The sequence below is a fragment of the Ictalurus punctatus genome, chromosome 24 (genome assembly GCF_001660625.3).
Source record: "Ictalurus punctatus breed USDA103 chromosome 24, Coco_2.0, whole genome shotgun sequence".
NCBI classification, from domain to species: Eukaryota; Metazoa; Chordata; class Actinopteri; order Siluriformes; family Ictaluridae; genus Ictalurus; species Ictalurus punctatus.
Genome location: NC_030439.2, coordinates 1,406,846 through 1,428,550, shown reverse-complemented (window position 1 = coordinate 1,428,550; position 21,705 = coordinate 1,406,846). Strand labels below are relative to the sequence as shown.

General features: G+C 38.3%; 2 protein-coding genes across 6 annotated transcripts; one reads left to right on the top strand and one right to left on the bottom strand.

The window, feature by feature from the left end:
• Positions 1-987: 987 nt before the first annotated feature.
• LOC108257460 (zinc finger protein 239) lies at positions 988-6,918 on the bottom strand. 3 transcript variants are annotated; one of them, XM_053675110.1, is made up of 4 exons: positions 6,063-6,917; positions 3,805-3,886; positions 3,620-3,714; positions 988-2,234 (listed from the first exon to the last, which is right to left on the bottom strand). In XM_053675110.1, the coding sequence occupies exons 3-4, from the start codon at positions 3,686-3,688 to the stop codon at positions 1,212-1,214; spliced, it is 1,092 nt and encodes a 363-aa protein (XP_053531085.1). In that variant the 5' UTR covers positions 3,689-3,714; positions 3,805-3,886; positions 6,063-6,917; the 3' UTR covers positions 988-1,211. The 3 variants fall into 3 exon arrangements, with proteins under 3 accessions (XP_053531085.1, XP_053531086.1, XP_053531087.1); XM_053675111.1 differs by having other exon boundaries at positions 6,067-6,917; XM_053675112.1 differs by lacking the exon at positions 3,805-3,886 and having other exon boundaries at positions 6,063-6,918.
• Positions 3,910-19,290, top strand: LOC108257469 (sorting nexin-10A). 3 transcript variants are annotated; one of them, XM_017455273.3, is made up of 7 exons: positions 3,910-5,926; positions 9,102-9,147; positions 11,033-11,119; positions 14,146-14,246; positions 16,479-16,577; positions 17,918-18,118; positions 18,338-19,290. In XM_017455273.3, the coding sequence occupies exons 2-7, from the start codon at positions 9,115-9,117 to the stop codon at positions 18,501-18,503; spliced, it is 687 nt and encodes a 228-aa protein (XP_017310762.1). In that variant the 5' UTR covers positions 3,910-5,926; positions 9,102-9,114; the 3' UTR covers positions 18,504-19,290. The 3 variants fall into 3 exon arrangements, with proteins under 3 accessions (XP_017310762.1, XP_017310760.1, XP_017310761.1); XM_017455271.3 differs by having other exon boundaries at positions 3,912-6,018; XM_017455272.3 differs by lacking the exon at positions 3,910-5,926 and adding an exon at positions 7,316-7,555.
• The last annotated feature ends 2,415 nt before the right edge of the window (positions 19,291-21,705 follow it).

Here is a 21,705-nt window from a genome sequence, read left to right as displayed (position 1 = left end):
TCAAATGCACCTTCTACAACTTCAAATGGAGGATGCTATGGAATGACATCCTATTAACATAGTCTCCTTCATTGACTGAAGGCACTTTAATAGGAATGTTGGTTGAATCAATACATCCAGTCACATTTGGGAAACCTGAAATTGGCAGGGAACTGCACAAAAGTGTGGAAGAACCGTTTGAGTGCAAGGCCTACTGTTCGAACGGCCCTACACACAGTTGTCTTTCCCACATGCTCTGCATTGCCCACGTTATGCAAAAAACTCCCCCTGGCAAAAACAAACAAACAAACAAAGGGAAATGCATAAAATGTGCTCAATGTTAAACGGTGATCCACAATGTGCCACAGTGGCAATGTGAGGTTTCAAAAGGTTTGTTAAATTAACGATTCACATGAAAAATAGTAACTCTCCTAAAATATTCTTCCAGATATGACAACACATCTAAACTTGGTCTTATCACCCTTCCACAGCGGAAAAGATTTCGTATAATCCATGCTTCCTCATCCACAGGACATTCTTCAAAAGAGCACGCCATGCTCTGTCAGCTATCTGAAACAAACTAAGCCTGGAACATAACCTGCTTCAGGCTACTTACATACCCACGGAATACCTCCATGAAAACTATCAGGAACACAGAGCTCAAGACACCATGCATTGGATGCCATTCCATCAGAGGATGTTCAAAAGGCATATATGGGTGTGGTGTCAGGCATCCCCATACTTTTGGCCATAAAGTGTAGTTAGCTATAGTTAAATGGACGCTGCAAAGACGGAGCAACTCGGACAAGAATTATCTCTTCACATTGCCTGCAAACACAACTATATTCTGTTGGCTTGGAAAGGTGTCCAGTTAGATAGAGCGCACAATGCGATATTTTATAAAGCAAATTCTAGCTCGCATTTAAAAAGAAAAGTATGTTAGAGGGACATGTCGGAGTCATGTGTCTCGCTCAGACGTCTGGATTGGTCGATTAAAGTGGGCGTTCCCACTGGTTAAATGTGTGTATTCTATGCTTGGTATTGTTGCATTCGGGGAAAAACAAGAAAACACCATAAAATCATGAATTCAGCTAAAACCCAAAGAGTGAGCAATAAAGTCCCATGCGACAGAATAATACAGTCCATGACAAATAATATTATAGTTTTATGCCTGAATGTCTCTTTACCTCCCTTTAAAAAATTTATATTAAAAACATCTTAATTTGACAAATTCACGTGTCAAGATCTGATGGCTTTAAGTTAGAGCACTTGTGTGTCCTTAACGAACTCAAATGAGTATAGCCCCGCCCACATTGTGCACAGAGGTATGGCTTCTGTCCTGTATGACTCTGCTGGTGGCTGTGGAGGGCCCTCTGGTGACGAAAACTTTTCCCACACTGCGAGCAGCAATGCGGCTTCTCTCCTGTGTGGATGCGCTCATGCTGTTGAAGATTATGCTGACAAGTAAAACTCTTCTCACACTGTCCACAGTGATACGGCTTCTCTCCCGTGTGAACACGCTCGTGTATTTGGAGATTACATAGTTGGGTAAAACTCTTCCCACACAGTCCACAGTAGTACGGCTTCTCTCCCGTGTGGATCCGCTCGTGTCGTTGGAGATTAGTCTGACAAGTGAAACTCTTCTCACACTGTCCACAGTGATACGGCTTCTCACCTGTGTGAATGTGCTTATGTCGTTGTAGAGCACTCTGACAAGTAAAACTCTTCCCACACTGTCCACAGTGATACGGCTTCTCACCTGTGTGGATCCGCTCGTGTATTTGGAGAGCACTCTGATAAGTGAAACTCTTCCCACACTGTCCACAGTGATACGGCTTCTCTCCTGTGTGAATGCGCTGGTGTCTTTGGAGATTAGTCTGACAAGTAAAACTCATACCACACTGTCCACAGTGATACGGCTTCTCTCCCGTGTGAATGCGCTCGTGCTGTTGGAGAGTACATAGTTGGGTAAATCTCTTCCCACACTGTCCACAGTGATACGGCTTCTTTCCAGTGTGAATGCGCTCGTGCTGTTGGAGATTACATAGTTGGGTAAAACTCTTCCCACACTGTCCACAGTAGTACGGCTTCTCTCCCGTGTGAATGCGCTCGTGTATTTGGAGATTACTCTGACGAGTAAAACTCTTCCCACACTGTCCACAGTGATACGGCTTCTCTCCCGTGTGGATCTGCTCGTGATCTTTGAGATGATGACTTTTAGTAAAACTCTCCCCACAGTCTGAACAGTGGTACATCTGGAAAACACAACAAAATGATTCAAGATGCTTAAAGTATTTTAGATTGTCCCCAAGCATTTATGGAATTGTTTTTGGAAACATCTCCTACAATACAGTAATACGACTCGACCACCCAATCACCCGCCTTTAATAGCTGTAACAGTTTTGTAATTTTAGATTTGTAATGTAATTCTATTGATTGCAGCAATACCAAAACCACTGTGACTGATCATTCTTCAGAGCCAAGATGAACAAGACAGTTGACCTAACTTACACATGATTTCTCATCACTAATCTCACAGAAATAGTTCATGTAGAACTTTATATGTTTAGAAATTCAGATACTAGCCATACAAAGATGACCTTGCTCTGGGAGTCAATATTTTTTCAAGCACTGAAGGTGTTTAGAATCTGGAAAATCTACATGGAACATTAGGTGATTACAGCAAGAGAATTGATCAGCTGGCTCACACATTATTCTTCCGTTTTTGTTTGTGGAAGTAAAATGGACTGGAATAAATGGCACCCATTAAGCAGCACTCTTTTCCAGCTCATCTTTATGAAGAGAAAAGACCTGCAAATATGGATATTTATCCAAAAGTGGCAGAAAGTTTACAGCACTCTGGCTCTGGAGCTCACAGAAACAAACGACAAACTTCTGCTCAACACAGTGAGAATGTCACCCCACACTGTCATGGATTATTATTCAGAAACCCAAGTCTGTAGCACAAGAATCGTATTACACTCGTTTTACAGGTTTATCTGAAACAACACTGATGCCAAACTTTTGAACGATGATGTATATTTGTGAATAGCTAAGAAATTATAAACATCACTTTTGAACATGTGATAAATCTTCTGTTCCACCCAAACAAACCAAGTCTTTGAATAAAACCCTAAGACGACCCCATTTTCACCCACATCTATTATAGAATAAACAAAACAAACAAATAAAATAAATAAATTAAACAATCAAAGTGTAATTCACTCATGTATAACCAAAGTATAAGGTGTGAAAGAGTATCAACAAGTTATAATAACTTATAAAGAGTATAACCAAATTTTAATCAGTATACTGATACCTGCTCGTGCTGGGAGAGTATGTAATCTTTTTTAAAATCAGTGTTTTAAAATTGTATAAAAGCATGTATTGAGGAAGGGAGTTGATCTGCAGACCAGCTCGGCTTTGTTGTTTGAATAATAACGTCTATCTTTTGGCACCAACACCCCGAGACTCTTAGAGTGCTTTCTGCTGAGGAAACTGGTGAGGTCATCAGAACGTACTGTGTTTGCTGGGAAGTTTTCTGTTTGTTGTATATAGTGTTGTAATAATTATTTAATTATAAAGAAGTTCTCAGGGTTTAAAAATGAAAAGAGAAACCAGACACATGACTAAACTTTACCTCTGAGCCAGTAGCAGCAGGAGTCCGTGGAGATTTTCCTAAAGAGCGCCGTCTGGACTCCGACTTCATTATAAGAGGTGTAAAGAATCAGGACACTGGAATAAAAATACAGAGATTCATGACTCCAGAATCTCCACTAACTTGTTAACCGAGCAGCTCAGGTGGGACGTTTCAAGTGAACTCACCTTTAGTGATGTTACGCAGAGTATCAGAGCTTTAAAGCCTGTGTGGAAAACGAAACCCAACGACCAAGTGTGTGTTGGTTTCCTGTAATGACAACATCGATGATTACATGAAGCTTTCAACTTCAGCCTCTTCACTCTTAAGAGGAGTACAAAATCGCTCACTCGTTCAAAATTCCCTATATAGCAAATTAGTTATTGATAGAACTGCCATTTTTTCAAAGGCTTCAGGTCTGACAGTAAACTTTAAAACAAAGTGTGAACTAATGGCTATTCATAATTGTACTTTAAAAGAAATATAGTGAATTCCAGTAAAACAGGAGGTTAAGTACCTAGGGGCTATGATCACCAAGAACTGTGCTAATAAAGAACACTCAAACTTCAATTCTAAAATTGAAGGAGTTTTTTTTTTTTAAGCCTTAAATCATTGGTTATCTAGAGACACATCTATTTTGGGTAGAATCCTCTTGACTAAAACTGAGGGAATATACAAACTTATATATTTATCTCCTGCCGTGTATATGGCCCCAAACGTAGTTAAAAATCTGCGAATTCAATTTTATTTGAATTTACATGGGGAAAAAAACAACCAAACAAAAAAAAAACTATTTGCGTAAATTCCATATGGTTAAAGAGCAAGAACGTGGAGGCTTGAAAGCCATTGATTTTTAATCTCTTCTTGGTGCATTAAAGAATGTTTAATAAAAAGACAAATACAATATGGTACCATATTCCCAATCATATTTTCAAAAATTTTGTCTTGATTTATGTTAAGATGTAATTGGATATTTTTCTAATTCCCCTGAAGGTATAAAATTTCCATAAAACATTTTTTTTTTTAAATTGTATTTACCCGTAATTTTTCCCTCATAACTCCACTCTTTGGAACAATAGGGTGTGTAGTGATTAAATGAAAGTCTCTGTTTAAAAGCGACTGGTATAACAAAGGTATTATTTTGATTCATGATTTGTTAGAAACTAATGGGTATTTCTTATCTCGCTAATAAATTTGGATTTCGCTAATAAATATGGAGTTAAAATTACAACAAAGGGCTATGATAAGATATGTAATGCTGTGCCCACTGGACTGGTAAGAATAATACAAAGCAGTTTTTCCTGATCCTTTATCTAGACCTGTAGTTTCTCTTCCTTCTTTAAAAATATGTAATGTTGATCTTTTTGACAGTAAGTGTAATAATAAATTTATCTACAAAGAATGTAAGCATATTATCACTGGTGATTACCAGTGTTATTTTCTGGGAGATGTTGAAACTCCAGTAAGGGATAAAGCATTTACCTTTTATTTTAATTACCCAGTTGCTCCAAAGGTTAAGGAGACCCATTACAAATTCATGTTTAGGATTTATCCTGTTAGTGAATCTATACAAAACAGATTTCATTTCAATCCTTGTAGTTTTCATTCTTGTTTCCCTGAAACACTTGATCGCCTATTCTTCTACCGTGAGGTTACTTCTAAATTCTGGTTTGATTTACATAGCTGGGTGTCTATTAAAATGGTGTCAACTCCCCTTATTGTTTTACAAGATATTCTTTCCTTTAAAGGTGACTTAAATACCCTTTTTTTTCCTGATGTTGTGAACTTTGTTTTATTTTGGGGTAAATATATTCATACTTTAATACTTTTTATTGTGGTTTAATATTTTTCTCTGTGAGGTGGTGTAACTGTTTCAGAATTTTAAATGTCTCAGAAAACAAAAAGTAGAAAAGACAGGAAAAAATATATCTTAAGATATCTGCTACTGTAAAGTATGTTGATTTGATCCCTGTATAATCCGTATACGATTCACTGTTTTCATAATTAAGAAGCAAATATCAGGAAAAAAAAATGGCTTGTTATTTTATTACAAATCCACTTTGTACACACTTACAAATCCAAAACGAATAAGCCGTTTTCTGTTCTTTCAATCTCATGCTCAAGTGAAAAGTCTAAAATTAGAAAGTGGGTTTAATCTAAGGTTTCAGTTGAACAGTTTTATTTATTTCTTATTTGGTTGGCTGTGACCCGGAAATGGTTCGTTTCTTCATGTGTTGTGCTGGATAAAGGTGGATATTCAATTCCATCAACACTCACGCTTTTATTACTCTCCACGAACCCAAACTAGAGGTTAGAACATGATACATCATTTATATAGATTTATAAATCAGGGTTTATTATCACTACGCGCTATGAGCTATGAGCTAAATAAACCAGCACAGGTGAGTTGATTTGGATTATTATTGTTATTATTGTATTTACTCACCTACCGGTTTCCACAGAGTCCCTCACTTCCGGTCTGGTGATTTCAGGATGTTTAAAGGGTTCGTGAAGTGATCTCGGCTTTAACTGAACGGATTTAAAGCGTCAGAGTGTGTGTGTTGGTTCTTTATCTACCACCGCGACCCGTTCACACACGCAGAGCAGAGTAGGAAGGAGGCGCATGCGCAGTGCGCAATGCGCTTTAAACCAATGTCGCTACCTTCAGTTTGGTATTAACTAAATTCCAGGGGGTTCAGTACCGCCAAGTAAAATGGGCGTTTCGGGAGGTGTGGTAAAGACGCCCCCTTACAAAATAACAAAAAAACAAACAAAACAAAACTACAGGTCACCGAACATGCGCAGAATACTTTTTTTTTGCTCGGGCATTCCCAGGATCAGCCGTTCTTTCTGAAAGCACGGTTAATCTAGCCGCATGTTGGGGCGCGGCTTTTACACACTTAGCGGTAACAGCACCGAAAGCAGAAAACGAGCGCCCGAGAGCTCCTACACAACAAAAGCAAATCATTTTAAATAAATAAGTAACAAAACAAAAAAATGGCAGCGTTTCTGAGTTTACAGGCAAAAGTGTGTTTTTTAAAAAATAATTATTTAAAAATAGAAACACGAAAATATTAATATATTACTTCAGTTTAAGGCTGAAGTAACAGGGAAATTTCAAATATGAGTTAGACAATCAAACCAACTCACATCAGTTCATATGGACCTACTGTATGCTTAGAGTAAATATGAATTAATTTTATTGTAGAATTCTAAAGCAATTGCTATTCAAAATCATTGGCTCTGTCAATATAATTGACTAACTCTTTTAGGCCACATTTACATTAGGCTACATGGTTCATATGACCCAATGCTAGTCTTTTGTAGGCAGCTTTAATGACAAACACAGGTGTGTATAATTAAAAAGGTAGAGTGACAGTAATTGCATGTAAATGGTCTGATTAGCAAAGACCCTAACTAAGACACAAAATACAAGCACTAATATTTAATGGTATTTGCTGATTTGTAAATTATATTGAAAACATTACATTGTTGTGAAGATATTTGCAATTGTTTTGTAAAAGGTGTCATTTTGTTTGGGCCTAGATCTCGTTGCTATTACATTGTTTTGACCAGCAGGTGTCGCCAGCGTGTGGTGTTTCGAACGCTTCGAAACAGTGTATCATTTTGCAAAGCAATTGGTTCAGTTGATTCGAAGCTTTGAAAATATTCGTTTCTTCCATCGCTAGTAAGCGGGGGGGGACAAGGAATCCGATGTTCTCAGATCCGCTTCAGGCCTCATTCATATGTGGAAATAAATCTGATATGAATCGGATACATGTATTTGCGTCTGCCATGTGAACGGACAAATCGGATATTCCCCTGTCAATGCGAGTCGTACGTCATTGAAAAAGCGACGGTGGTGAATGACGTCAACTCATGTGGACAAAAACCGCGAAAAGAATCAATAATAATTCGATTTTCGCACCATATTTAAAGGTAAACAAAATACCGACCTCTTAAGGCGGATTTAAAAAAAGAAGAAGAAGAAGAGAGCCCTTGTTGAGAGTTGTGTTGTTGCGGCTGGTGTCCACATGAGTTGACCATCAACCATCTGAAATTCTATAACAACCAGCTGGCTACAGCATAGTATCCATAGGAGAATGCTTAGCACCTACATAGCACATGCATTGACATAACAATTACTATGCAACACCCTAGCAATCACGTGGTATAACATTGCAACCAGCTAGCAACACCTTAGCAATGAACTGGAATTCCATAGCAACCACCTAATACTATGCTAGCATTGTTTATATTATGCAATTCCAAGCAGTTGAGGTTTACTTCCATACTCTGCAGAAAAGATTCACCAAGTGGTTGAAATTGTAATCGGCTCCGTTTTTTCTTTTTTTTTTTTCTTTCTTTTTTTTTTTTAATGGAATCTAAAACTAATCAAAGCTCACACAGGCTGATTCCTTTAAATGGGTCATTTGAAAGAAGTAAATCACTAAAATGAGGCCCAGTGCTTACTATTACTAAAAGTTTAACAACATATTAGTGTTAGTGAATTTATTTGGCTATAGAAGAGTCAGGCCATGTTCTTTGCATCTTAATGGTTGTTTAAGTAACTTAACCTTCAAAATGACTATGTCGTATTGACAGGTTGTTTGTCATGCAAATAGTACCCCTATATGACTCAGCATTTTAAATAATACAGACTTAATTGGCTGTAGATGGGAGTTAGCCTATTAGTCATATGATGTTGAGGGGATGCCAAAGTAGCATTCATAGGGCATGTGGAATTCAGCAGTAAAATGTGGGAGTAAAATCTAATGAACAAGCTCAGCCTTGGGAAGCCAGAATCCAAGCGCTCACATTTTAAAGAAACCTGCTGTGCAAGTCTTGACTGTGGATTTGAGTTCAGGAATAACTGTAGGACAGTTTGCTTGTAGTTATTTCTTCACTCTGAATATTCTTTAATTTTCTCATTGCCAGTTAATATTCTCACCCAGCAATGCCAGAATGCACATGTTGTCATTGACACTTCTTTGTACATCAAATGCAGTATGCTTGATGCATATTCTTTTAGAAAAGGGAAGGATTTAACTTGGGTGATTTGCTGTTTTAAGTGTACATCACCAAAACTAATTTTATTTGTCTTAGCAGTATCCAGAGTACTCATAATACTTATGAAGAGAACTGAAACTGTCAGCCTGGTGCCTGACTGATAACAGGCAGAAATTTACAGTACATTTTAAATAGTCACATTTTACTAAAGCTGAGAACTGATCAACACATTGTTCCAATTTGTGTCCCAAGCATGAGTCCAGAGCCCTTCTCTAATACTGCTATTGCATCACCATGCAGCTTTTCTGTCTACGCTGATGTATTAAGAGCTTAATTTCTAATCCTCCTTAATATGTTCCCAATTCCCATTAAAACGTTGTGCTTGTTGTAAACTTAGTGTTGAGTGCTTAGTGCTGAATCATTCAGCTCGATTCAATTTTGCTGCTGTTAAGTAGCATTTCTCTGTCTTTTCCAGTGACGTCTCTGAAATGGAGGACATGATGGGCAGTCTTATGAAGAAGGTACTTTCGATTTCTTATAAGCACACTTTTAATTTTTCATTTAATGGGAGTGAAGTTTTCCTTTTTAAACTCCAACCCATTGTTTTTGTTATCAAAACCTAAAAAAAATAATACCTGTAATCATACAATATATCTAATGCCTAAAAACATATGGCAACAAAGTGTGCATTAAGCTATGTACCATATCGGTTTGCTGTACTTCTGCTTTACATTATCTGCCAATCCACACTTTGTTAAAGATATGTTTTAAAAAAAGTTATGTAAATATGTGGTGGTGTTTTTGTTGTTGTTGTTGTTTTTATGTTTTTGTTAATTAGCATAATCCTGTAAATTCTTGATGAGACTGGAGAGTAATAAGGAAGGAGTCTGGGAGCACTTCTGTCTCTCCAGATCCTCCAGAGTCCTAGGTTCTGAGAATTTAGATTTAAAAAAAAAAAAATCTGAATAAAATCACAAAATTCAAATATCAACAGATTTTATGGAAATTAGGTCAGAGGTCAATCATCTGAGATTCCCAGTGAAAAGTAGGCTTTTGCAGGAAAAAAAACACATCACAGATCCACCTCCAGCACACTTAACACTGGTGATTAGATTTTAATTTGTATAGCCATCTTTGTTTTTATGCCAAATCCACCTTTAATCTATTATTGTCTGATCTGACCATAGGACCTGGTTCTAGTCAAACATCTGGTAGCATCTAGGCACTTTGGCACTTACATTTATGGTTAGATGACAGAAAAGTCTTTTTTATGGCACATCCTTCTAATATTTTGTTGGCATGGACGTGACATCTGATTGTTCTTGGTGACCCCAAAGTTCTACCGTCTTCTGCACATTTACAACTGTGAACCTTTGAGAAATGCCTCTCCACATTGTGGGGAAAATATACCCTATTGTATATGACCAAAAGTATGTGGACACATGACAATCACACTCATACAATAGGTGTCTATTCCAAAACCACAGACATTAACGCAAATTTGGTCCCCACACTAGGAACTATGATTTTAAGATTTTAAACGGCCTGGGCAATTTGAGTTCCCTCACATCAACCTTGGCAAACCATGTTTTTATGGACCTTTGCTTTGTGCACAGGGGTTTTCTCATAATGAAACAGGCTTGGGCGATTTATATCCAGTGAAGGGAAAGCTTAAAGATACAGGCATAATAAGACATTTTATACAATTGTGTGCTTCCAACTTTTGGGGAAGAACTATATATGGGTGTGATGGTCAGGGGTCCACATAGTTTTGGCCATCTAGTATACTTGAGTCCATTTCCAGGCAGATTCAGTGCACCTCCGGTTGTTTCAAGCTTCTTAATTAATGGCCTAACAGTGGAAATGGGTATTTTCAGGCTTGTAGCTATTTCATATTGCCAATGCCTGATTTATGAAGGTCAACACACTTTTGTCTCATTTAATGTGTGTATTCTCAGATCTTCTCATGTAGATGATTGAGTAAGAGAATTTAGAGTCATTTAGAATTTAGGTGACTGGGTCATGGTTGGGCCCTGCTCTGAACTCTGTGGAGCATGCTGGTGACAAGAGTCCATGCGAGTGGACCTGGGGATTTAAAGAGATTATGTACACCTGAACATCATACACATATATGCGTGTTGAGCATCTCATTCCAGATTTATTACACCATTGCTGTTATAATAAGTTCCACTCTACTGGCAAATTCTGTAAACAACTACACTTTCTGGTGGATTATAGCTTCTTAAACAGTTTTTTTGGAGAATTTGATTTCTGCTAAATAATACTCAAAATGTTTAATTTACTCTTTGACCTTATGAAATGTTTGGATATTCGAAAATAGAGACTCATCCATAGCTCCTAACTTCTATGACTCATGCTTAAGTATCTCTTGTAAATGTGTTACAGGAATTTGTAAGTGTATGGGTCCGGGATCCCCAGCTTCACAAAGAGGATTTCTGGCATGCACACATCGACTATGAGATCTGTCTTCATGTAAGGCCAAACACCATCCACCTCCATTAAATCTGTCCCATATTTCTTGTGATTCAATCCAAGTTCAATCCATTCAAATAAGCAGCCACACTCACTGCGAGAATGCAGACTATCCGTGTCTAAGTATTTGAAAACAGTTATCATTTGTGCCTAACATTTGATTAAATATTTTTCCCCTCCATGTGCTTCCTCTAAGGCATCCTTAAATTTATAGTACCTCTGAATATGTAATACTAATTTATATTAATTTGAATAAATCTTTTAAAGGCCAGATAACCATTGATATGGCTTAGGAGCGTCTCACTTACAAACTTACTGAAAATGGCAGAATGTGTAAGAATGAGCTATTTGAAATGCCCCCATGTTGTGCCCCACTCTCAATACTCAGCCAGCGAGTTAACTGGTAGTAAACTAGCATAAACTTGATTCACAAGTGGTCATAACCTTTAACTTAGTCTCATTAACTCTTTAACTGAGACTGAAGTTCATTTAACAGTATACAAACCTATCAAATATACTGTACCACCCAAAAATTTGTTTATCATTAACATTAGCTAAGCTTAAGCTAGCTAAGATTAAGTTAAAACAGAGGTTTTACAACTAAAACTTTTCGAGTACCATCATCCCTTAACAATCAGACATAGTTGTTTCAAGCAGTTGAGCCTAATTTGTGACTTTCAAATACATGAATCTTTTTTTGTTTTGTACTGATGTACTGAAAAAGCCTCAGTTCTGAACAGAAATTTGGTGTCGTGTTAATAAATTCAGCTCAACCACACCTATACAACAGGAATAGATAGGAATCGGGGGGGGGTTATATACACTATTCCAGTGAATATACACTATTCCAGAGTTTCAAACAGGGTTTGGGGGGTCCAGCTAACAAATCTGTGCATTCCAATGCTTCAAAAATGCAGTTACACTAAATAAGTTAAAATGCAGTATTTCCCTGTTGTTACAGGGAAATATCACCCTGAAGTTAATTATTTTATAATGACAGCACATCCTGAAGTGTCTTATTCTGCTTATGCCACCGACATAAAGAAAATGTACTTAAAAAAACATCTTTGTAGTTACATTTTATCCTGTGGAACATCCATAAAACAACATAGTTCTGGAGCTTCATTTTCACCTTGCTTGGTATCTACCATAGCTCTGTTTGGACACAGTTGCAAGGGCAGAATAGTAAAAGGACATTTAGATAGTGAGTGAAGATGAAATAGAACTGGAAAATGGTAAAAAAAAAAAAAAAAAAAAGAAGAAGAAGCATGCAAAATGCAGTCTCAGGAAGAAGAAGCAAACATACAAAACTATTTCACAGACTATTTCATCAGTTACCTCAAGTACTTCATCAGCTAGTGCTGCAGTGGCTAAAGCAATATCTAAAGCAGAGGCATTCAAGGTAAAGGTCTCTTATGCAGAGAGAGGTCACCATGATAAGAGAAAAATTCAGTTTGAGGAGCAGCACAGAGAACACGCTGAAGCAGCACTGCATAAAGCACATATGGAAGAATCCTAAGCAGCATCCAAGCCGGAAGAAGTCTATGAAGCTGCAGTGGACCGGGAGGAACAACATCGCAGTTTTCCATTGAAAACTTCACCCAGGAGTGAAGATAGCGCTCAATGCACAGAGAATTATGTTCAGAACCACTCTCAGGTACAATACACTCAGCAGTCTTTTCATGAATCCCAACCTGTGTTCAAGTCACTCACCCCAGTGCATTAGCCATCATTCTGGTGGAGCCCACTCTCCTGAATTCATGTTGCATGCCATAGTAGATATACGGCTACAGAAGGAACCTCCAGAAGTGTCTGCTCAGTCAGAAGTGTATAAAGCTACAACTGGTTTGGCAACAGATCAAAATCACTGAAGAACACAGATAGGACAATAAATACACAAACATTAAAAGTGACAATCCATGTGAGTTTTGTTCTTCTCATTGCCTTCTGGCTAGCTTAACTTACCTGATAGACAGCTAGAGCATTAGAGTGGGATGAAACCCTCTCAACCAAAGCAGAGCAACCCTTTCCGCTAGAACACAAACTTGTATTTTAAGTAACTAGCTAACATTAGCTTGCTGGCTTTCTCTAATAGCATTTCTGCGCCTACAGAGCAATTGCTGGTTACATCATGGCGTCGGGAATCATGCCAAAGAGCAATTTGATAAAAAAAAAAAAAATCTCCCAAGTCCCGCTGGGGCCATGTGTGTGCGGAGTTTGCATGTTCTCCCCGTGCTGCGGGGGTTCCTCCAGGTACTCCGGTTTCCTCCCCCAGTCCAAAGACATGCATGGTAGGCTGATTGGCGTTTCTAAAGTGTCCGTAGTGTATGAATGGGTGTGTGAGTGTGTGTGTGATTGTGCCCTGCGATGGACTGGCACCCTGTCCAGGGTGTACCCCGCCTTGTGCCCCATGCTCCCTGGGATAGACTCCAGGTTCCCCGTGACCCTGAAAAGGAGTAAGCGGTAGAAGATGGATGGATGGATGAAAAATTCTCCCATCTTCTCCCCAATTTGGTTTGGCCAATTTCCACTAACTAGCTAATGCAATGCTTAGCTAGTATTATTCCGATTGACAGCAGAGAAAGAGTAATGTCATCCTTTCATGGCCAGTTTTGCTCTCTTGATAGCCACAGATAGTTGTCACATCACTGGGATTCAAACTCCTGATCTCTCAACGATAGTCTGAAACCTTTTCTGTTGTACTACCTTCCACTGTCACAGTAACATGACGTGCACAATAAAAGAATATTTCTCATAACACTAACACAAAACAATACTAATGGTAGCAAATTGGTACTTCTGTACAAAATAGTATTTCAGTACACCGTACAATCACATCATTACTATTACGACATACTGTTTGGTGCGTAGTATGTTTTGGGATGCAATCTTGAATAGTCCTTGTATTGCCTTACTAGTCACAGCCATCAGATTTATCTAATGTCTGAAAACTACAGATATTTAATGAATCTTTTACTGTTATCTGTCTAACCGGTGTGTTTTTATGTGCTGTTTCTTGTCTGCAGACCAATAGCATGTGTTTCCAGAAAAAGACCTCTCGCGTGAGAAGGCGATACAGTGAGTTTGTGTGGCTACGTCAAAGATTGCAGGACAGTGCTCTTCTTGTGTAAGTTAACTCCAGGGTACCATCTCTTTGCTTTAAAACTTTAAAAGACAATGTCTTTTTTTCTACATGAATTATTATACGTTCTTTGATTGACAGTTTCTCAAAAAATGTCATTAGACTGAAAAAAAAAAAGGACAGAAAAATGACTACACTTTTAGCTTTGTGAAGAATCCTATAAATATGCATTTTGGAACAGTGGAGAAATACTTTGGTATTACCTCAAGAAATCCGCACATATAAAGAAATCCAAACATTAAAGTCCATAAATGAAGTTATGTTTAATAAAGAGGAATGATATGGGGAAAAAAGTATTGAACTCACTAACTGAAATGTATTTAATACTTAGTGGAGAAGCCGTTGTTTGTAATGATGCTCAAGACACTTCCTGTATGAAGAGATTAATGGGTCGCGGTATTCAGGTGTGATTTTGGTCCGTTCTTCTAAACGTATCGTCTTTAAATCTTGTTCAGTTGGATTCGAGTCAGGTGATTGGGTGGGCCATTCTAACGCCTTGATTTTTTTTTCTCTGAAACCAATTGAGAGTTTGCTTTGCTGTATGCTTTGGATCGTTGTCCTGCTGGAAGCTCCACCCACGTCTCACCTTCATCATCCTGGTGGATGGCAGCAGATTCTTGTCAAGAACCTCCCGGTAAAGGGCTCCATTCATCGTTCCTTCAATTATGAAGTCTGCCAGTACCATGTGATGAAAAACAGCCCCACACCATGATGCTTCACCTCCAGACTTCACTGTTGGTGTAGTGTTTTTAGGGTGATGTGCAGTGCCATTTCTTCTCCAAACATGGCATTTAGTAGGACAGCCAACAAGTTAAATTTTGCTCTCGTCTGACTAGACTACAGTCTCCCAGTATTTCATAGGCTTGTCCAAATGAGTTGTAGCAAACTTTAAACGAGCTTCGCCATGCCTTTTCTTTAGTAATGGAGTCTTGCAGGATGAGCGTGAGCAGTGGAGAGCATTGCCTATTGTTTTCTCTGTGACGATGGCACCTGCTGCCTCCAAGTGTTTCTGGAGCTCTTTCCTTGGCTCTTGCGCTACTCTTCCGACTATTCTTCTGACTCCCTGGTCAGAAATCTTGCGAGGAGCTCCTGTGCGTGGCCGGTTGATGACGGAGTGATGTTTCTTCCACTTGCGGATAATGACCCCGATGGTGCTTACTGGAAGATTCAGAAGTTTTGAAATACATCTGAAATCGATTCCATCAATATGTTTCGCAACATTAAGGTTGTGAAGGTCTTGGGACAGCTCTTTGCTTTTACCCATCATGAGATGTTTCTTGCGTGACTCCTTGGTAATGAAAAGCCTTTTTATAGACCATCAGTTTACTAACCCAGCTGATATTAATTTGCACAGATAGAGGGTATAATTACTTATGGATTTCAGCTGGTTCCTTGCCTTAACTCGCCTTGTAGAACTGCTTTTTCTTAGCATGTTTAATACTTTTTTCCCGTGTCATTCCTCTTTATTACACATAACTTTATTTATGGACTTTAATGTTGTGGATTCTTTATATTTCCAGATTTCTTGAGTTAATGCTGATGTCTGGTAAAAAAAAAAAATTCATGTGAATAACCTCATTGGAAATATATTTACTGAAAACAATGTTGACGCGTTCAGTAATTATTTCCCGCACTGTATATATAAACCCTTTTCTGTTGATTTATCCTTTATTGTTGATTTTTTGAAAGTGTGCTGAAAAGCACAGCCTGAATAAACATGAGCTTGGAGCACTGAAAAAATTCTGCCTGCCTTCCGAGTCTTCCTCCACACCCCCGCATACTGGGGTTCTACAGTCTCATATTCATCTTCCAACATTACTGATCAGCCGGTTTCTATTTTTTCATCATACAAATATGAACAACTAAGTGAACTGTGAACAACTTCCTGTTGTCTAAATAGAAGGATTTTATTAGATGTTAGCAAGCAGTTACAGCTATTTTCTAGAGGCCAAATAGATGATTTATAATTCATTCTACATCTGCATTCTTTCACTGACTGCATCCCTAAAACATGTCACCTGTACTTTTTATAAGGGCAGCTTTATTTTTCATATATATATCAAATGGCTGGCCTGAATTTCCTTATTTTTGTTAACATCATCATACAATACCAGTGAGGATTTCAGCTCCCTTTTGTTTCACAAAAGAATGCAACAAAAATGCTGAAATTTGTGCTGATCCCTTCCACTCATTTATGCTGTTTCTTTGTGTCCTCAGCCAGTTGCCAAAACTTCCTCCTGCTAACCCGTTCTTCAGCCTCAGCAACTCATTGCAGGTGACCCAGCGTATGGAGGGACTGCAGAGGTTTCTGGAAGCGTATGTGTGCCAACAACTATTAATCTCTTATTTCTCATGTACCTTGTGATATGCACCCCATTTAATTAATCTACATTCCAGTGAAATGTCCGTCTCTCTAAAGCGGCTCGTTTTCTCCCTCCACTCACGTTCCTTCAACTTTGTCTCCACAGAGTGAAGATTCTGTGGCAGATCGAAAAGTAAATCACAATTGTGAAAAATTGTGAAAGACATTTCATTAGTGACCTGTGGACAACCTGCCACACTGAAAATAAACATTTTCACTGCATTTCTCTTTCTTAAGCTTTTCAGTGACCATATCATCATTGTATTGCAATTAAAAAAAATTAAAATAAAACATTGAATTCATATGAAAAGTGAATAAAATCAAAGCCACAGCACTGCATTTCACTATGTGATGACATTAATGACACCAATGGGAAAAAATTTCATTAGTGAAAATAGTGAAAAAAAATCAAATAAAAATCTTACGCACTGACATGCAAATCCTTAATTTCATCTCTTCAGTGGAAAACAAGCAGCAGGGGATTGCTATTGAATAATTAAACATTGAAGTTTTGTCAGAAGTCAGTATGAATTTTCTTCCACCTCTTTGAATTTTAGATACATCACGCACCGCTGTGTCGGAACCCATCTCTTGTTCAACCCATGTTTATGTGCCATACACCGATGGAATATCACTTCTGACACACGTTTAGGGTGTAAGACCTAAAAAGCAATATCATGTAAAGTGGCATGTTGTCCACATTTTTCACCTTAGTGCTTACTTTTCAATCTGGCACAGAATATCTTCTCCATATCAGAGACTTGGTCACATTATAATATAGCCATGAAAAATGTAGTGTTTTTGGTCATCTGTAGGGAAACACTTTGATCTTTTATTCTGATGATGATCGAATTTTATTTCCAGAATTTATTCTTTTATTTATATATATATATATATATATATATATATATATATATATATATATATATATATATATATATATATATATATATATATATATATATATATATATATACAATTAAGTAATCATTTCTTAGTTACTTACTACAAGATAGTAGGTGGTTCATTAGAAGGTTTGATTTCAGGGAGTTGTCCACTCATGAAGAATGCTGATTTTTATTACAGTAATGGTCTTTGCAATAATTAATGCAGGAAATGAATGCAAAAAATTAATGTGATTTTTTTGTTGCAAAGCATTGCATCACAATTGCAATGTGTAGTAGAATAATTAAAATATTCTATTTATGTTATTCTATCTTATACAGCCCTAGTGAAGATAATTGAGGTTTGCCATGGATAATATTTCTCTCCATTTTGTAATTGTTTTTTGTAGAGTGCTGAAGATGCCCCTTCTGTTGTCAGACAGTCATTTGCACCTGTTCCTGCAGACCCAACTGAGTGTTGCCAAAATGGAGGCATGTGTGCAGGGCCAGACTAGTTATACTGTGGCTGAGGCTATCCAATGCTATGTATATGAGACACACGTCCCTCTGGAGGATGAGAGCAAAAGCCTCTGTGACTGTGACTGTGAAAGGTGTGCATGTGTGTTTTCTGTGTTTGATTCAACAAGTCATAGTAAATTCAAAATGGACTAAATACTCTTGTAATTTGGTAAAATAAATAAATAAATAACCCCAGAGTATATTGTTCAGTCTCATTAGGACTGGATGCCTGTTAAAAGATGGTGATTTACATTCTTGCCTCAGTATGTTTATTTGACTGTGTACCTCTATGCATATTTGTGTCTCAACAGCACCTCCTGTTCAGGTCTGGATATGTGTGTTGGCACTGCTATTCCCTTTGAAATGTCCTCCCAAAATGGGAGTCCTGGACACCAATTCCTGGCCATGAAACTAGACCCTGAGACCTTCAGAAGTTTATCTTCATCTCCTGAGAGTCAGCAAGACACACATACATAATATGCACAGGGTTATGTACCTGTTTTCTTTCATATCCATGCAAACAAATGCCTGCTTGTTGCTCACATCACCCAGGATGAGCTTTGGGTGGATTAAGTAGAAAAGGCTCCATTGTTTATGAGTCTGTCGATTTGCCTTTGAGAGATTTTTTTTTTCTTCTGAAAGCTGAAAGTGTCTACTTCTTGAAGTTTTATTCTTGATTATAGCTAAGAGTGCAATATGAACCACTTAAGCTTAAGTATCTGAATCTGTAATTATTGCTTTGGTAAAATTGTTATTATTAAATAATAATAATAATAATAATAATAATAATAATAGTAGCAGTAGTCTGTCAATAAGCAGGAATGCCCTAAATCTAGGAATGTAACTTAGTACCACTTTAAACATCAAACATCAGAATGGGGAAAATGTGATCTCAGTGACTTTAACCATTGCATGGTTGTTTGTGCAGGGCTGGTTTGAACATTTCAGAAACTGCTGATCTCCAGGGATATTCTGTTAGTGTCAGTGAGGAAAAAGATATACAATGCCACAGTACCATTTGCAGAGAAGCATCCCCACAATGTGATGCCTCCACCTCTGTACTTCACTGTGGGTATGGTGTTCTTGGGATCGTACGCACAACCCTTCCTTCTCCAGACAGTTTTGTTTCTGACCAGAGTATATTGTTATAAAAGAATTATGTTTTGTCCAAATGCTTTTTAGACATTACAGTGCATCCGGAAAGTATTCACAGCGCTTCACTGTTACAGCTTTATGGATTAAATTAATTATTTTCCTCAAAATTCTGCAAACAATACCCCATAATGACAACGTGAAAGAAATTTGTTTGAAATCTTTGCAAATTTATTAAAAGTAAAAAACAAAAAAGCACATGTACATAAGTATTCACAGCCTTTGCCATGACACTCAAAATTGAGCTCAGGTGCGTCCTGTTTCCACTGATCATCCTTGAGATGTTTCTAGAACTTGATTGAAGTCTACCTGTGGTAAATTCAGTCGATTGGACATGATTTGGAAAGGCACACACCTGTCTGTATAAGGTCCCACAGTTAACACTGCATGTCAGAGCACAAACCAAGCCATGAAGTCCAAGGAATTGTCTGTAGACCTCCGAGACAGGATTGTATCGAGGCACAGATCTGGGGAAGGGTACAGAAACATTTCTGCAACATCAAAGGTCCCAATGAGCACAGTGGCCTCCATCATTCGTAAATGGAAGAAGTTTGGAACCACCAGGACTCTTCCTAGAGCTGGCCACCCGGCCAAACTGAGCGATCGGGGGAGACGGGCCTTAGTCAGGGAGGTGACCAAAAACCCGATGGTCACCCTGACAGAGCCCCAGCGTGTCTCTGTTGAGAGAGGAGAACCTTCCAAAAGAACAACCATCTCTGCAGAACTCCACCAATCAGGCCTGTATGGTAGAGTGGCCAGACGGAAGACACTCCTCAGTAAAAGGCACATGACAGCCCGTCTGGAGTTCGCCAAAAGGCACCTGATGGACTCTCAGACCAAGACCAAGACAAAGATTGAACTGTTTGGCCTGAATGGCAAGCGTCATGTCTGGAGGAAACCAGGCAGCACTCATCACCTGGCCAATACCATCCCCACAGTGAAGCATAGTGGTGGCAGCATCGTGCTGTGGGGATGTTTTTCAGCGGCAGGAACTGGGAGACTGGTCAGGATCGAGGGAAAGATGAATGCAGCAATGTACAAAGACATCCTTGATGAAAACCTGCTCCAGAGCACTGTGGACCTCAGTCTGGGGCGAAGATTCGTCTTCCAACAGGACAACGAGCCTAAGCACACAGCCAAGATAACAAAGGAGTGTCTACAGGACAACTCTGTGAATGTCCTTGAGTGGCCCAGCCGGAGCCCAGACTTGAACCCGATTGGACATCTCTGGAGAGATCTGAAAATGGCTGGCACCGACGCTCCCCATCCAACCTGATGGAGCTTGAGAGGTCCTGCAAAGAAGAATGGGAGAAACTGCCCAAAAATAGGTGTGCCAAGCTTGTAGCATTATTCTCAAAAAGACTTGAGGCTGTAATCGGTGCCAAAGCTGCTTCAACAAAGTATTGACCAAAGGCTGTGAATACTTATGTACATGTGCTTTTTTTGTTTTTTATTTTTAATAAATTTGCAAAGATTTCAAACAAACTTATTTCATGTTGTCATTATGGGGTATTGTTTGTAGAATTTTGAGGAGAATAATGAATTTAATCCATTTTGTGATAAGGCTGTAAAATAACAAAATGTGGAAAAAGTGAAGCGCTGTGAATACTTTCCAGATGCACTGTATCTCTGTGCTTCTTTGTTAACAGAGGACTTGAAGTGTAGGAATGGAGATGATTGTGATGCAGTTCATTGCTTATTGTTCTCTGCGTAATTGTTGTTCCTGCTGCTTTCAGGTCATCATGCAACTCTTTTCGAATGACTGCTGCCTTTGACTATCTGTACTTTTGCTCATCTAAAAATTGGGTGGTCTGCTATGAAATGGCCTTGCTTTTCCTATAATTTCATTATAAGACAAGTTTAAACAGAGTCCTTGTAACAGAATTAATAGATGTGCTTACAGACTTGAAAGATTCATTTTTAACCAACAACATTGCATTAGGCAGTGATTTTAATAAGGCCCCGGGACTGCAATTACCACATGCAGTTTTGCACTCAGGTCTCCTTTAGTGAACAGTGGACTAGTTCAACAAACAGACTTCATATAAAACCATAATGAACTTTCTTTTACTCTCACACTATCTGTTGTTACCCAGATGAGGACAGGTTCCCTTCTGAGTCGGGTTCCTCTCAAGGTTTCTTCCTCATAACATCTTAGAGAGTTTTTCCTCATCACCGTCACCACCGGCTCGCTCAATTGGGTTAAATCCACACACTTAAAATCTGTATCCCGTATTTATATATTTCTGTAAAGCTGCTTTGAGACAACGAGCATTGTAAAAAGCGCTATACAAATAAAATTTAATTGAATAATATGCTTATGGATGATTTTATAGACCTCTACCTTAGTAAATCTAATGACCATCACCCTAATCTGGTTATTGTCAGTTTAATTCTATCGCAGCTGTTGATAAATACATTTTCAAGGCACTACAGCAAGACTATGTCCAATTATCACCATCTGAAAGTAATTGAACTACGTAATAAATACAGTTTTATTTTGAGGATGTAAACAATCAAGAGCGTG

Excerpts from the sequence above, each read along its gene's own strand:
- LOC108257469 (XM_017455273.3), top strand. The coding sequence starts at position 9,115 with ATGGAGGACATGATGGGCAGTCTTATGAAGAAG. Across the intron at positions 9,148-11,032 it reads TGGGCAGTCTTATGAAGAAG|GAATTTGTAAGTGTATGGGT; the intron begins GTACTTTCGATT and ends AATGTGTTACAG. Across the intron at positions 11,120-14,145 it reads ACTATGAGATCTGTCTTCAT|ACCAATAGCATGTGTTTCCA; the intron begins GTAAGGCCAAAC and ends TCTTGTCTGCAG.
- LOC108257460 (XM_053675112.1), bottom strand. The coding sequence starts at position 3,688 with ATGAAGTCGGAGTCCAGACGGCGCTCTTTAGGAAAATCTCCACGGACT. Across the intron at positions 2,235-3,619 it reads CTGCTGCTACTGGCTCAGAG|ATGTACCACTGTTCAGACTG; the intron begins GTAAAGTTTAGT and ends TGTGTTTTCCAG.